At 40.1% G+C, this 16,900-nt stretch overlaps 2 protein-coding genes across 3 annotated transcripts in view; one reads left to right on the top strand and one right to left on the bottom strand.

Annotated features, from left to right (window-relative positions):
- The first annotated feature begins 1,564 nt into the window (after window positions 1–1,564).
- Window positions 1,565–5,711, top strand: cfap90 (cilia and flagella associated protein 90). Its single transcript, XM_008421440.3, has 3 exons — window positions 1,565–1,759; window positions 2,686–2,802; window positions 5,463–5,711. Exons 1-3 carry the CDS (start codon window positions 1,643–1,645, stop codon window positions 5,640–5,642), a joined length of 414 nt encoding a protein of 137 aa, XP_008419662.1. The 5' UTR covers window positions 1,565–1,642; the 3' UTR covers window positions 5,643–5,711.
- A 1,981-nt stretch (window positions 5,712–7,692) lies between these two features.
- The window catches only part of adcy2b (adenylate cyclase 2b (brain)), a 71,719-nt gene continuing 62,511 nt past the window's right edge, over window positions 7,693–16,900 (bottom strand). For both annotated transcript variants that reach the window (XM_008421438.3, XM_008421437.3), the window contains exons 20-25: window positions 16,346–16,504; window positions 14,020–14,166; window positions 13,728–13,835; window positions 9,836–9,950; window positions 9,577–9,701; window positions 7,693–8,629 (exon numbers count right to left, since the gene is read on the bottom strand). In XM_008421438.3, the coding sequence (XP_008419660.1) occupies window positions 8,477–8,629; window positions 9,577–9,701; window positions 9,836–9,950; window positions 13,728–13,835; window positions 14,020–14,166; window positions 16,346–16,504 (807 nt within the window). In that variant the 3' untranslated portion in view covers window positions 7,693–8,476. The remainder of the gene's footprint in view (window positions 8,630–9,576; window positions 9,702–9,835; window positions 9,951–13,727; window positions 13,836–14,019; window positions 14,167–16,345; window positions 16,505–16,900) is intronic.

Here is a 16,900-nt window from a genome sequence, read left to right as displayed (position 1 = left end):
AAGAACCACTGGCGGTCCAAATCTCCGCTCTCCAGAGCCGCATGTGGTCTGTTTAGTGTGTGTGTGTGTGTATGCGTGTGTGTGTGGCTTTGTGTGTCGCAGTCAGCCACAGCTCTCAGCAGAGTTACGTCCTTGCATTAGCTACCCCCTGCTAACGCTGTCATAATTACAAGGAGGAGGAAGAGAGAAATAGCAGCAGGTGGGATTGGCTCATGGACTCTGGAAGGTGGCCGAGGTCTGATGAATTAAAGCTAATAGGTTAACTGGAATGCTGCTCCAATTAGTTTGTCACAGATGCAATTTATATATGTAATTATTTGACCAGAAAAAACTAAGTTTGCACCCCTTCATATATATAGTAGACGCAGGAGACAGTGGAGACATAATGCTGGGGTTGCTTAGCTTCAGCAGGGACAAAAAAGTTTGTCAGAGATTTTTGGAAAATAGATCTAAAAACAGGGTAATTCTGGAAGAACATTTCAAATCTCAGGACTTGAGGCTGATCCAGCATGGTGACTACCTGAAACACGTCAGCCAGAGCTAAAACGGAGCAGATTGGATCACTGATCATTCATGTATTAGCACAGTTTGGTCATGTTCCAGCAATAAATTGAACAAGGAATCTGTCGCTGTAAATGAAAATGGCTATTAGTGTCTGTCTCAGCTAGAGCTAGTTTGCAAAGAAGACGACTTGGTGTTATTTTAGGAAAATGTGGAGCAGATGTTAGTACTGACTGTTCCCTCCCACGATGGTCCTACATCCAAATACCAGCTTCTCAGGTTGGCATGCTCTCTGTGTTCTCTCCGGGTACTCCGGCATGGCCCAAAAACATGCATGCTTGATTAGCTGGCAACTCCCATGATGGACTGACAGCCTGTCCAGGGTGTGCCCTGTCTCTTGCTCAATGGCCCCTGGTGGTAGGCACCGTCTGCCCTGCAACCCAGCACAGATCAAACGGGTAAAGAAGATGGATGGATGTGTCATACCTTCCATTTCGCAATTTTGCCAGTCTGTCTGACCTTTAGATTCAATTTGTTCAGATTAACTGGTACCGCACCATCTATGTTATACATCGCCAATGGACTGGATGGTTATTTATATAAATATCTAAAAAACAATAATGATAATAATACATATTTTGAATCATTGCCAGGAAACTTTGAAATGTCGTCCATAATTGAGCCACATATGCCATGTCCTTGGGGCATACTGTGTCCAGGCCTTCTAATACTATTTGCTGTCACAGTTACAAAACAAATTAAGTGACAGAGGTCTGAAGGCCCTCCAAGGGACAAATGCCACTGCAGGCGGAGAATAACAGCGGTGAGACAACATGTCGTACTTAGATGTTTAGGAGATTGAGTTAAATTAGACAGAACATCGGTATTTATACTGAGCTCGAATCACATGAAGACATTTGTCCATTTCTTTCCCTCGGTGTTACTAAAACCAATTCATAAAAGGTTACACGGCAGAGTATGGCTCAGAAACTCAAATTTCCGAGTCAAATAGAGAAACTCTGAACGCATCACACCCGACCTCCGCTCGGTATCCTAGCAACCACAAACGCTAGCATTCTCTCGGACAGTGACAGTTCCCTTCTTCGGGTAGGTCGGATCGTTTGTTTTGCTTGTGTGGAAGATGGACGCTTCATCCGAGGATCAAACCAAAAAGGAGGTTAAACCCTCAATCTTAAGTTTAATCTCACCGCAGCGTAAGGAGCCCAAAGAAATGTGTTACTTCAACAGCAAGACAAAGGTAATGCTAATGAAGCTAATGAAGTGGAATTCAACTGATATTGTTACTAAATGTCAGCAACCTGATTCTCGTTATTGTACAAATTACAACGAGTCACTGCGAGAAAGATGTCACGGCGGTCGGACGGGAAGCGTCGAAAGCCAAACGCACAATAAACAAATAGTAAATAGATTAAAATGGACGGCGCGCGCGGGGCGGAGGAAAAGCGCACATACGTCAGTCCGACGTGAGGTTCCGCTCCACCACGCCCTTTGGAATCGCGCGCAGGGTCAAAAGCTCACCACATGGGGTCCACTCGACACCTTTCTACGTGAAATAGAACATTTTATAACTTGTATAAAATGTACTTTGATGCCTCAAGTGTTAGCTTTGTACTCGTCACATTTGAAACTACATTAAATTTTAACCAACTATTCTAATATATTGACTTCTAAAGTTTTCGTAATACCTCTCTAGGTTTTATGGTAGTGTTTCATATTTTGTCTTTTAATTTGGTCTTTTACGATTCCTCATTCCAAAGCCTGCACATTTTCAGGATGCTTTCAGTGATTGCTTATTAATCAATTATTGAATATTACATTATGAATCATTTTTGGCAGAAAACCTCCCTCAAAACCTTATGGATTAATGGATTATAATTTAGGAATTGATGACAGATTGACAAACAAACATAAAATTTTAGCTACAAAGAACCATTCCCTCGAAACTTGGCATATTAACATGCTTGGCATCTAGACGCACTCTCACACTTTGATGTTGAGCAAGCTCTGCACTGGTGGCGACACAATTCTGTAGAGCAGAAGATGGGAAACTGCTCATTCATATGCAGGTCTCTTAGCAATATATTCCGAACACATATTGGCAAAAACCGGAGCTGTAAAGGGCGCAAAACACATTCATGCTGTTGGCATCTTCTCCATTTTCAGCTCACTGAAGTGTCCATGTTTGACCGAATGTACCGCAACATTGAGGAATTCGATACGAAGATGCAATACCACACCCAGAAGCACTCGAGAGAGCGGGGACTGGACATAAACGAGGAGGTAACAGCTACGTATGAGTAACTCTGTCACTTCACCTAGTTTAATTCTTTTATTCTTTTATTGCCTTAACCCCTTAACATGCAGGGGAACGCCCACATGCCGTTTTTCCATTGTATTTTCCAGGGGCGAGGGTTAAGGGTTAAATAGAAAAAAGCCATATTAGTGGCCTGTAAACATGCTGTAAAGTAAAAATCTGATTATAAAAATCTTCTTTCTAGTTCTCCTACATTTAATATGACAGTTACCTACCTTAAATTAATACTTCGTCTAACCACTTTTTGAGTTATTTTCATCTTTTGTTCAGTTTTCTTTGTTTCTGTCAATATTTTTCCATTTTGTCTGAGGAAATGTTTTCCAGATCTGTCACATTGTAACAGATTTAGTTCTGGACTTTGTCTGGGCCACTCTAAAGCTTAAACATTTACGTCATTAAGTTATTCTTTTTTTTTTCTTTTTTTTTTTGGATGCAAGTTTAAACCCTTGCATCCAAACTGGTGGAAAATAAAATCTACTCACCTCCAGCTTTCATGCAGACACCTGAAGGTGTTGGCCAACAACAACAAAATAACAACTAACCATGATACTGCCACCACCTTGTTTCACTGAATATTGCATTCTTGTGGTAGGTTTCTGCGTTGTGTTTGTTTCAAATTTACCTTTTGAAGTTGTTTTCAAACATTCAATTCAGGTTCTTTTAGACCAAAGCATATTTCAGAAGGTTTCAGACCCTGATGTGATCGGCAGCCATGCTCTGTAGTCCAGACATAAACTGAAATTAGGAGATTATTGTGGTGTTGGCAGTTTGATGGTCTGGGACACGTAGGTGGCAACACATCACCAATGATGTCGGCAGCAAAAATAAAAAATAAAAAAAACAAAAAAATTGAGCAGTTTTTTTAACCGATTTTTCCAGACATTGGAAAGAGAAACAGCAAAAACAAAACCTGTAAGTTTTGTTTTGACAGGTTTCCCAGGAGTCTCTGTTCCAGCAAGTTCACTATAACATGAGGTAGTGCAACGCTTCGAGGAAGAGCAATGCACAGAAACCCGAACCGAATCTCAGACTCGGCTGGCACCGGTCGAGCTTGTCAAATGTCAAAGGTCACGAGAGTACAATAAGAAAAAAGATGAACAAATTGTTGTTGAGTCTGGCCAGGGAGGATTCCCAGGAGAGAGCCTCTCTTATCCGAGAGAGTTAATAGTTCCACTTTAATTTGAAAAACTCACACAACCCAAGATGCAACCTTCTAGTAAACAGTACAGCAAAGAATTCTAGAGACAAGTTGTCTGTGTTTTACGTGTGTGAGACCCGAATGGGCAGAAAAGACTCAAATGGACCAACTGATTCCTCCATTCTGCCTTTTATTAAACCTCCTGAAATATGTTGGTGTTGATTTAGTGTTTTTAGTGCCCTGGCACTGACATGCGAGCTTTGTGACATTTGTTTAATGTTTCCTTTCTGAAGCCTTTTCAGTTCCTCGAAGTAATTATTCATGTCAAGGAAAAGTAGCTCACAGTGAGTTTCTGGGTCGCTGAAAGCAGAAAGAGCGCCGAACAAAGCGGAGGCAAACACACACTGCTGAGCTTGTAATTACACCGAGTTGAGTGGTTGGCTGTCAGGGTTGCTGACAGTTCCTGCTGAATTAGGACATTGCTTTTCCAAGGATTACATTTGAATATGAATGTAAAATAAACTATTCTCTTGTGTACTCAGAGACTGGATTATTTCTTGTTGGCCCCATATTTTTTGCTGAAACCCTTTAAACCGAGACGAGGAGCTCATAGAGCCAGGAGTGGGCGCTGTTTCCTATCGAGAATATATAAGTCGTAGTAGAGGTGGGGAGCCACCAAATAAGATCTTTTTTTTTTTTACTCCAATATTGATTTCCTGCCAGCGTGTTCTTCTGGACATTCATTTTAGCAGCAATGTTTTTTCTACAACACTTTCTTTGTCCTTCACACCTCGACATTGCTATTCTTGTAAATACAGTCTGGTTTGTGTGGAAAATGCAAAAAGGAATGTAAAAAAATAAACTACAGAATCTCAAATTGAAAATCTTAGTAGGCGAAGAGAGTGTTTCTCTTACAAACTCCCCCCTTTTTTTTTAGCGTTTATCTTAAGAAGGTATTTCCAAACTGATCTGGTTTACCCTCGTCAGGAAATGACAGTAAAAAGAGCAAGTTGTTTAAACTTACACAGATCTAAAATCGTATCGATAGCCCCTTGGCTCCTGAACGTCTTTTTAATGACTATTAAAAGTTGGTTAATGTTTGTCCTTATCTACTTAGCACCAGTGCTCCCCAGGGATGTGTTCTCGCCCCACTTCTCTTCTCTCTGTACACAAACCACTGCGCCTTGTTTGCAGAACTCCTGAAGTTCGTAGATGACACCACTGTCACTGGTCTGACCCAGGACAACAATAAGTTTGCGTACAGATGGTGTGAAGTCAAAGTTAAATTCCTTGACTGGTCTTTGAAGAAAATATTCTAAGATCCCCTTTCTGTCTGCTACGACCTTGCAAGAGGTTGCGTGAAGACATTTAGCTCAAACTATTTTTAAACATTCAGCTCATATTTGGGATATTTCTGAATCTATCCAGAGACATTTGAAAGCACCACGGCGTGTCCAGTTCTAAGTATCACTTTCTCTGCCCTAACAGGAGAAGTCCAGACCTGTGGCTCTTCTGTCGTCTTCGGAATATGGCCGTCGTTTCAATTCAACCATCAACCGAACAGCGAAGCGGCACCCACGCGTGGCTTTGATCAAATCCGATTTTTACAGGAAAAGCGGGATCATCTGGAGTATGGCAGAAGGATATGGGTCAGTGGTTCCACTCTGAAAGCTCTGTCCCACCCTGACATACAAGGTTCCTTCCATCTTCACATAATAAATGTGTTTTTCACCGGGTTGTTTTTGTGTGATAGGACAGTTTCTACCAGTTTACCTTTTTAGATATATGCTTGACATAGAGTTTCAGATTGAATAGGATTCATAGTCTGCTTCCCCCCAAACCCCCCATCACCTTTTTCAAACACCTGTTTTCTGTTTTATCCTTAACCATCTTCTTTGACTCACCAGGCTCCTTGTTTCCTTTCGTGCACAAACTGTGAACTTACACAACCAGAAACGTCTCTGTACATCAAATAACTTTAGTCTGTTTTTTTTTTATCACTAGTCGGCCTACTGATATTTGTGTTATGGTTGAAATATACCTTTTATTCTCGGTAGTGCGGCGGGAAGCTATTTCGGTGTTGTTTGGTGTTAGAACCGCAGCGTTTGTTAAAGAGGATTAGGAGCTAACACACAAGGTGATATTTTCTGCTTTCAAATAAGAAGGGAAAAAAACCTGGATGAGTAAATGAACAGTGCTGTAACACAGGGTAGTAGTTTGTAACTAAAGCCTTTAGAAATAATTGGTTTCACACCTCAGGGAGCCGTGAAGTAAAATCTGGTCTGTTGCTCCTTGGCACTTTTTCTGTAAGATCATCGTTGTTCTCTCCACGTGGTTTTATGAATATTAATACCAACATACTTAAAATATCTCCTACATTTTCCTTGTTAACATTTTCATGGAGCAGTGAGTTACTTTTTTGAAACAAGAGACAAGGTGAAGTGCTTCTGTAGGTTATTTCTATGCAGTGTTTTATTCAAATGTGTCGTTTCTGATGCAGCGTATAATAAAATATTTAATCATGGCCTTGGATATTATTTTTTTACTTGGATTTTCTTTAAGTGGCAAAAAAAAAAATCCAACTGAATATATGACTCAAAATGCAGCTTCGATCTGGAACGATTCTCTATTTAGTTTGGGCTTACATTTTCTTTTTTTTTTTAAAAAAACAACCTAGATTGTAGCATATATATGGTTTATTGATCCTCCAAATGAAAATATTTGCAGGTTTAGGCACTTAAAACGTATTTTGTTGGATTAAGGAAGTAATGCTAACTTACCTTAACTAGTCGTGAAAGTCTGAAATGATCTTAGCTGACTCTGTTGTGGGGCAAAGAAGAAATTTTCATAAAATGAAGAATGTTATGGACAACCCTGAGTTTCATCTTCATTAGAACAAAACAGTCAGAGGCTTCCTCAGAACTGCTGTGACATGGACTGTTACAGGAGATCCTTTCAGCCCACAGCCATCAGGATCTACAAGAACTCTTAACGTAATAATTTAAATGGTATTGGCGACAGCAACATTTAATTTTCCTTTGAGATTAATAACGTTTGAATTGAATTGAATAAAATTCTTAGCATGGGTCAACAATACAAAAGCACAAAAATAGATGGGCTAAAATACTCTAAAATACTCAAAACACTTTTAGTGTGATTTTGTGTTTTTGTAGTGAACAACCTACACACTGGTCCTAATCAGGGCCGGATTTAGAAGGGTAGGGGTCCCTGGGCAGAGACAGTTTTGTTGCCCTATTCAAGATAAATAAAACAATAAAATGTATACAATATTTGACTATCGTATACATTTATAAAAGTGTAACAATATTGAAACAACAATTCATATTGGCCTATGAATTTTATATAAGGTACAATTCATTAGCCTAATAGCATAATTGCCCAAAACAATAAGACTTGGGCAATTATGCTATTAGGCTGATGAATTTAAAATATGCATTCATTACAAAAAACATTCAACATATTTGGGGCCGCCCAAAAACGTGGAGCCCGGGGCTACTGCCCGTGTCAGTCCTTTCTAATAATTTATATAGATCACCCATAGCAGAGTTTATAGAAATGGAATTAACTAGTTATTTGTTTTGACATTTTGATATCAAAAGTCTGTCCCAACTATTTTTAAGCACATTGCGCATGTTTTCATTGAATGACGGTCCCAACGTGGGTTTTTTAGTTTTTGGAGAATTAAAACGACACGCGCTGAGAATTTATATACAAATGTTTTAATGGATAACAAAAAAAAGATGGCAGTGAACGTTCACACATATGCTGTTGGCATGGCTCCAGCTTTCATTATATAAAAAACAGAAACCTTCCCCCTTGCTTCATGAGTCAGACTCCACCTGTTGGCATGTGGGACACATATGCAGCTATAAAGCTAGAAATACAATCACAGGTTTTATTTATTTATTTTTTTTTGGCAAACTACCCATCAAGCTGGCAATTTGTTGACACCAACAGCCCCTATATGACGAGAATTATTGTAACATCCATTTGGAAACGAAATGAACCAAAAATCAGCTCTCACTGCCAATCAGGCAGGCAGAGAGTTGGAAAAACAAAAACAAACAAACAAAAAGAACAAATGGACTCGACAGGCGGCTCAATTCGCTCAATTATAAGGCCGTGAAGCACTGCGACACCGGCACGGGTAATTAGCTCCACACCACTACTATTTTACAGACAGGTGACTGGGGGTCCTTGAGAGCTGCACTAATTCAGCCACCCTCTCTTTAGTCAGGCACTCCTTTAGGCCGTGAAGAGACTCCTCAGAGTGACGTCCTCGTAACACTGGAGAGGTACAAACCCACTCAGAGTGCAGCGTTGAAGGACCGCGCCGGCCCACCTCGGCCTCCTTGACGGATGCCGGTCCGGTGCGCCGCTGGCTTCTGGTGATGGGTTCTACTTACAGAGCATGACAAATCACTTCTGTGCCGCTATGTGCGATTGTTGTTTCCAGGCGTGTTTGGGCAGCCGAGGCGTGCTCAGGGCATCACGGTCCCCTGCGACAGAGATCGGGTCATCTCTGTGTGGACGAAGTAGGTCTTCAGCTCCCCTTTGCCCTTCACGTTGATGATGCCGCGGCATGAGCACATGTAGCCCAGGTTGGATAAGATACCACTGGTCTCTTCTGTAACCTGAATGTCACAAAAGCCATTTTGTGACATTATTGAGAAACTTACACTTAAAGTTTCAACCAGATATTCATACATGTACGTTTTGTTCTCACTTTATTTATTTAGCAAATAACATTATTTTTATTTACTAAATGTTAAAAATAATGAAAGATTTTTATACGAGCCGAGTGTATGACTTTATTTTTCAAAAGGATGCGGCAGATATTTTTGTTTTTGTAAAGACATGGCCTCAGTCCTGTAGACATGCATCCTTATGAAGTCTTATATTCATGTGATCTGAAATTAAGGCCTTAAAATGTCTTTTTTTAAAAGTAAGTTGGCCTTAAATATCCTAATCTTAGATCTTGAAACTAAAAAAGGCAGAAATCTGAGTTACACTCAGACGTTTTGTAACTCGAGGTTGTTGAGGTATTAGCTATAGCTGCTAACATACCTTTGCGAGCTGGCTAACTTTTTTGTGTCTAAAGTGGGTGAATTTGCTGACACACAGAGAGCAACGAACAATACCGAGAGACAAAAGTGATCGCCACTCAACGCATATGAAACAAGTCTTAAATTTCACTCAAGGTGGCATTAAAAAAGGTCTTAAAAGTACTTTGTGAAACCTGCAGACAGTCTGTGTAGAGCCACCAGTTCTCTCTGAAGCAATGGGTCAAACTTCCAGCTAGCTACTGTCAGAACCTTGCAGGATACTGACAACTTTTTACCCAAGGCCTACGTTTTAAAAGGCAATTCTACCAAATACTAAAGAAATGTATGAACATTTCCGAAACTGAAGAGAGAAAAAAAAATTCTCTAATTATTCTGGCATTTAGAAAATAGTATTCATTTTGTAATCCTGACTGACTTAGATCAGAAAAAACTATGTCTAATTTGCCATCAGTGAGGAAAAACTCTCTCTGATTTCAGCTGTACATTGATGGACATGCATCATACAGACGTCTTACCTGGATTTTACCCAGAACCCCCGTGGTTTCCATCCTGCTGGCCACATTTACACTATTCCCCCAGATGTCATATTGAGGCTTCTGAGCCCCAATGACTCCAGCTATCACCGGCCCATGGTTAATACCTGGCAAAACAGCAGCATAACCAAAAGAGATAGACATTGGGGTAATCTTCACAAATATCCAACAAAACGGATTCTAAATGAAAAAGATGGAAACAAATATGCACAGTTTTAAGGTTGCGGGAGACGATTCATACCTATTCGCAGCTTGAAGTCATTAAAAGAGTGTTTGTTGATGACGTCTAGCTTCCCAACGAGCGCAAAGGCAAACTCCACCATGGTGCCTATGTGCATGTACTGCCTGTCGTGTTCCTGAGAGAAATGCAGAGTGAACGGAAACGTGTGTCAAGGTGAACAGCAACAAAACCTCTGTCTCAATGACAAAAACACGAGGAACTCAAACTTCAGTCACAATCTGCAAATGAGCTCAACAGATTGTCAATATTCAGCTAATGTAGAAAAAACACAATTTTGCAATTGCGGTGTTTCTATTAAATAAGAACTGTGATAACACATGAATAAGTTTGTTCATGTGATAAGCCATTATCGCGACATCATCATCCAACTACTTCCTGTCTTCTTCATGGTTTGTGCCAGTGGAAACATCTGGTTGTTGATCTTGTGACTCATCTGATGCTCAAAAAATGTTTCCACTGCGTGAACCAGCTTATTCCTGTGTGATTTTAATTTTATTTCTTATGTAATGGAAACACCACCAGAGTGGTGAAATTATGTTTTTTTTTCAACATCAGCAGAATACAGACAAAAATCTGCACGCATTTGTAATGGAAACGAAGTCACAGTTATCCAAGTTTACCCTCCATGACGTCTACTCACAAGATCAGTGACCAAAACGGAAACTAGGAGAGTCGTTTCTTTTTGTCAAATCTATAAAATAAACTGTACTTTATAAAAGTGATGGTAAGAATGAGAAATGAAACCATGGGAAATTGCGTCAGAAGCTTTTCTGCCGTTTAATGTGACATTTATCCTATGCAGCTCAACTGAAATGAAAACACATCTGTCTGAAGAGCCTGTCATGTCACTTCCTGTCCCACTTCCTGCTCTTCTTCGTGGTTTATGGCAGTACTCAAACCCGGGTCTCAGCACGTTGGAACCAATCGCTGAATTGACAGTGATTAATTATTGTCTTTGGTTCAATCTGTTTGAAGAGAAGCTGGAAAAGAAGAAAACAGCTGGAACAAGCTGCTAGGATAACTATGCATTACAGGAAGTAGTCTTCCTAAGTTTGGACCTGCCACCTGCTACAGGGAATCTGATGAACCACAAATAGAGATCAGCTGTCCCTGTGAGGTTAGCATGGAATTTGCTCGTTTCAATCATTCAGGTTAAGCCAGAGTTCGCAGAGAGGTCACTAAGGATTTCATGAACCAAATGCATACAGTAAGTCCTCAAGATTAAACGTAACTGCTCTGAAAATGTAACCCCTTAAATACATAAATATAAACCAGTTAACAGTGATTAGAGAAGGTTTCTGTCTCAGTTTCTCTGACCAGATCTTTGTTTTATAAATGCTCAACATGTAAAATGAAGAGACAACTCCTGGCAACATGAAGAAGGTTTAAGAACTTTGACAAAAGGTGAGAAACAAAGTTGTTGAGATGTAATTCAATAACTAGCTTTAAAATAATTTAGAAAATTATTTTAAAGCCATTTCTATGTTTTGGAGCCTCTAGCGAATCAGAGTGCCAGTAGCAGCTTAGCTTATGCACCCGGACAATGACCTGAAGTACACAAGCTACTTTATCTCTAGAAAAAAGCTAAATTAAAGTTTTGGAGTGGCCTAGTCAAAGTTTCAAAAATGGCTTAGGCATAAAATCCAATTGGAATGCTGTGGTATGATCTTACAAATGCTAATCACACTTAAATATCCTCCAGTGTGGCTAATTTACATTTGCCTAAGAACACTGGATCAAAATTAATCCATGGTGATGTCATTTCCTGTTATTACAAAAGCTTGATGGGTTTAGAAAGACAAAGTGCCAGGTGGGTTTTTGATAAAAAAATATTTCCCCCTGAAATGAATAAAAATATTTGAAAACCGTTTTATTTTTGGTTAGATTATCTGTGACTGATTAAAATTAGTTTCACGATTTACTCTATCAGAAAATGTCTTCACGGTCAGAGATCTGGAGAAAATACTACAACCTAGAGTGGGGAAGTTTAACAAAGTCAGGATGTGGTTGACTAGTTAAAGTGCGTACACTTTCATGTAACCGCTGTCTGGTATTTTTTATTATTTTTTATTTTATTTGGGGTTAGTAGTTTAATTGTACAAGAAAAATGTCACATGAAAACTAAAAGGCAAAAATAACTACAAATGTTGATTGAAGAGTCTGGCCCGTTGGACGTTAAGATATATTTAAAGAAAACCTCTTGACTGATGCAGTGTCTGAATAGGAGGCGGGGCTGAGTGGACGCCAAATTAATCCAGATTTTCAACAATCAGGCAGATCTCCTGACACAGTGCTGATGTCTGACCAAGACCCCCGTTTGTTCACATGCATTCAGGTGTGCGGCAATGAATCGCTGATGGACGGGTGATGCTGCTGCAGATTTCATGGAGCGACCCACACGGGGCTTTTAGCTGCGCTTGGAAAGCCGTTGACGCTGCGATGCTTTTCACTGCCCCATTTTTTGTGGCCTCAGGCAGCCGTAGATAATTAGAAGGGAAAGTCCAGGGACTTGTCAAATGTACATACAGAGACTAAAAGATAACCCTCTGTTGACTCCCTGCATGAAGCCGCTGTATTCTCAGCACAGAGCCTCCAAAAGTCTTCATAACCAATCAACTTCTTGGCAGTTTGTCACATTACGACCACAAGCTTTAGTGTTTTCAATTGGGGATGGTTTGTAATAAATCCAGGAGAAAGTAGAGTGTGTCAAGTCTGGCGTGCATTTTGCATTCAGACCAATTTTAGTGCATCATGTTACTGTAAAAGTCTTTAAAGTGTGGATACTAGCATACAAAATTAGCATGCTCAACCCTCAGGTCGTATGTTTTTCATATTTACCATTGGCCACTTGAATTTTTCAAGTTGGGCGTCTTTTTTTTCCTTTCTCTTTTAACCAGTTATTGCCATAAAATGTCCCTCATTTTGGTCGTCCTATTCATACTATTTTAAATGAAAATGTAACAAAATCAGACAGCAAAACTTAAACGGAGGACTTTGCCGTTTGCGGTTCTCACACCGGTCGTCAACTGAGACAAAGATATGTGACATCATCTAAATAGTTAGCATTAGCTTCTGCCAATTTTATTAGGTGGCTAGCGGTTTAGCATTAGCTTAGTTTCCCCATATTTTTCTATATGTAACATCTTAGCAATAACATTCTCTATTTTTTCCATGCGTCTCAAATTGTAGTGTTAGTTGGATCAAATTTTTTAGCAGTGTTAGCAGAGCTACGACTTGTTTACAGAATAAGTGGCTACTGAACACAACTTTCTGTTAAGCCATGCCCACAATGTCAATATCTTCAGCCGATCTTAGTGCAAACATAAGATCCAGATCTTGGCGGCCATTTTGAACCACATGATTTCTATGGTTCAAAATATGTAGGCCATGTTTTGACACCAAACACTGTGATAATCATCTGTGATAAATACGGGCAAATCAAGAGCAAAAATTTATTTTCCTTCACGACTGTGGTGGTCATCTTGAATTTTTTTAGTGGCTGAGAGTTTTTAAATATATATTTTTAAAGCAAGCCGCTGGAAACATGGATGCCAAGTTAGGTCCTTGATGCACACGTGAAGGATTTTGGTCTGTTATCTTCTGCACTATCTGTAGGCTCCTCCCTATGTTGCAATTAAAGCTGCAGGTCTTTTGGTTATGTTTCTTTAAGCTTCGAACATGGAGATTCAAATTTCTGCTGATTGTTGTCAGGAGTCAGACTGAAGTTGAACATCAGTGTTACAAAAGTTATGAAAACCAGCCACTCTTACCTCCCACATAAATCCCAGTAAAATACATAAATGTAGTGGTTTGATTGGGACAGAATGCACTTGTAGCTACAAGCTACTTGTCTTAGGATTTGCTGAGTCTTACTGTTGAGGTGAAAGCTTACTTGTGTGCACTCTGGTCCTGGAGCCACATTGAGCCCAGTTGCAGCCATGTAGGTGCTACCAATGGTCTTTATCTTCTCCACGCCGCTGAACTTGGGCTTAGACAGCAGCTGTGAACGCAGAGGGAAGCCAGCACAAAGCGTGAAATCGGAGCAGCATCCAAACGACCGCCTGGCTTTGTGCTCCTTCCGCTCAGGAGCATCATGACACTTCACCGGAGAAGGTCAGAAATCTTTCTTTTGTCTTTTTCCACACTTTCAGACAGTCAGGATTATTAGTAAGAGAGGAGTTTACCTCATCAAAGTCGGCTATGATCTCGTTGAGAAGTCGGAGGCACTCCAGTCCTTCCTTATTGACATCAGACTCGGTGTAAAACTCTTTGAAGTCCGGGATGGAGGCGAACATCACGCACACTGACTCGTACGACTGATGATAAAGGTCCTGATAAGAAGAAGAAGAAGAGGAAAAAGAAGAAGATGACAGCTGGATGGGCCGTATCGAACAAGCACTCGCACCAGAAAGATGAAGAGAAATGGCCTGTGGTTTCATCGGGCTTCACAAAAAATAAAATAAAAAATAGCATGCCCTAAATGCCTCATGCTGAAAACTGACACTTAGACTTTAAATAAACAAGAAGACGCTTTAATCATCTCTGCAGGGACGCCAGGCCCCCGTGGCAGCCGGAAAATAGGGGCATTCATCTTTAGAAAGTAGGAGGTAAGAACAGAGCAGCTCAGGTGACGCTCAGAGCGAAAGAGGTTTTGTCTTGTGCAACTTCTTTTTTTTTTGGAAATGTTTCAGAGTAGAAAGTAAAGCAAGTTATACTGGGTGAAGATCATGCAAAGTGTAACAGCTAAGAAAAACAACATCAATAACAGCATGCAAATGTAGAGCACTTTATTGGCACCTGTGGTAAATAATGTTTGAAAAAACCTGAGATCAATTCATATATCACAATAAAAAGAGTGAGGAGAACTAACTTGACTACATTTATTCATTGTGGATAAAAACCCCACACTGTTAAATAGTTTTCAGCAAAACCATTATTTTTGCCTGTAGAATTTCCTCTAAATAAACTCGAGTTGCTAACATTTCAACTTTATTTCTTTCATCAGGTTTTCTAGAAACTTCTGTTTTGTCCGCCATCTTGTCTTTCTGTGTTTTTATAAAATGACACGGAGACCTGTGTCTTTCAGCCACTGGCCACAAAGCCGGACCTATTTTCATCTGCCCAGCACACAAAAAGAAACCTCAGAGGCTCACTGCAGAGAGGGGCATCTTGGGGGCCAGCACATCTCCATGACAACCATTACAATAAAAAATGCCAGTAAGTTGTTCGGAAATGCTACCATCACAAATGTAAACATGAGGTAGTTGACTTGACGCTACCATAACCTTAACTGGAACTGTAATCAGATTAGGGTAGGTGTCCCGATCAGTGTGATATCAAAGTTGGACCGATTTCCAGTATCGATATCAGAGCGATTTCTGATATTGACATGCAGACCCACTGGTTCATGATAAATGGCTCAGTTGTTCTCATACCTACTGCTGCTGACTATTGTTCTCTGTTTGATTAAAATTGCTTGATCAAGTCTTTTCTAACATCATACACCACAAAATTAGTCATAAAAGTGTGTATGATTTGTGCTGATATTGTATAATATCGATATTGGCCAATGCTCATATCTGCGATATTAGTATCAGGAGGGAAAAGTTGTATCAGGACACTCGGATACAAAAAAAGGGCGAAAAAGGCTGTTGTTCATAGTATGAACAGCAGAGGGAATAATGTACTGATATGGGTATGTATATAAAATAATTCCTTCTAAGGCTTTGGACACACCTTCACCAGGGGTGCCGTTTACTGGTCAGAGACGGTGGAAACCTGGAGTGACTACTGCACTGCTGTTCAGCTTTTCTTAGAGAATAATCCTCAAATTTTCAATGCACGGTCTCCCTCCCCATGAGAGTCGCTGCCACTGTCGTAACTGGGTCACCGAGGAAGACGAGTGAGGCAGAGCTGAAGCCTGAAGTGAAAGGCGCAGGTACATTACAGCACCTTTTACTTCACTGAGGCACGACTCAGTCAAAATACCCCCAGAATTATTTTATTATGCAGGCAGAGAGATATTGCTTATTTTTTTTTAACTGTACTATTTTTTAAAGCTTTTTTCAAATCAAAAACTGTAAAAGATGGAGCCCATTTTTCATGGATCAAGATCTAGAGCTTTGTGATTGCTACCAGCAAAGAGAGAAAATATGCTGTTTAAAAGTGTCTGCCACTGGTTCATCCCTCGAGTTTTTCATGTTTTAATGATTCACACGTCAGAGTCAAGTAACAAGGAACAAACAAAGAGAAGATTCTCTTAGAAATTGTCAGAAGGGGCTGAAAATATCCTAAAATCATCAAACAAAAAACACTAAAAGAGGTTCAGAAAGTCCAACAGAAATCCAGATCATGGCTACAATAAAGAATTTCAGGTCAGAAATAGCAAAATAGGAAGGAACGATGACTGACCGAAGACTTCTGCATGATAATATCGCACAATGACATCTAAGTCGCAACATTTGCTGATTTGAATCGAAACCTAAAAACATCTTGATATGTTTTTTTCACCTCATTTTTCCAGTTGCGTCCCAGGAAGTGCTCGGCCACGTGCGCCGGTAGGACGTTCTCCAGCAGAACCCGGTTCAGGTTCTCCATGGTTTCTATTTCCTCACACTCCCTCTTGAACTTGTCCCGCCACAGGAAGTCCAGCCGGCAGTAATACTCGTTCTGTTGGAGGAGGACGAAGAGGAGAGGGAAGACTCTCTGTAAGCCTTGACTTAAAGACTTTTAGAAGGATTTTATGATCCTTTAACATAAAATAGAGGAAAATTGTTAAGTAGAAGTAAAATTATACAACGTTTTCAAAACGTTTAACAAATAGAAATCCAGCCAAGTGTTTTGAGGTGTGACACTACCGCTACTGCTGCTCTACAAAATAGCTCAAACCAGATTGGGTAATGTCTGAAAACAACAGTTGAGTTTTGTCACAAATTTTCAGCTACATCTAGGTCTGTACTTTGACTGGGCCATTCTGACACATAAATGCGCTTTGATTTAACCCATTTCACTGCAGCTGTGGTTAAAATGCTCTGCTTTTCTTTCATGATTGTTTTTTATTTAGCT

The sequence above is a fragment of the Poecilia reticulata genome, chromosome 11, assembly GCF_904066995.2.
Source record: "Poecilia reticulata chromosome 11, P_reticulata-male-v2, whole genome shotgun sequence".
Lineage (NCBI taxonomy): Eukaryota > Metazoa > Chordata > Actinopteri > Cyprinodontiformes > Poeciliidae > Poecilia > Poecilia reticulata.
The sequence above is the reverse complement of the archived record's forward strand: the minus strand, read 5'-3'. Positions and strand labels throughout refer to the sequence as shown.

What these genes read in the sequence shown, in the direction of transcription:
- cfap90 (XM_008421440.3), top strand. Translation starts at nt 1,643, where the DNA reads ATGGACGCTTCATCCGAGGATCAAACCAAAAAGGAGGTTAAACCCTCA. An exon ending in ACTTCAACAGCAAGACAAAG is followed by an intron (nt 1,760 to 2,685) that starts GTAATGCTAATG and finishes CTCCATTTTCAG; the next exon opens with CTCACTGAAGTGTCCATGTT. An exon ending in GACTGGACATAAACGAGGAG is followed by an intron (nt 2,803 to 5,462) that starts GTAACAGCTACG and finishes CTGCCCTAACAG; the next exon opens with GAGAAGTCCAGACCTGTGGC.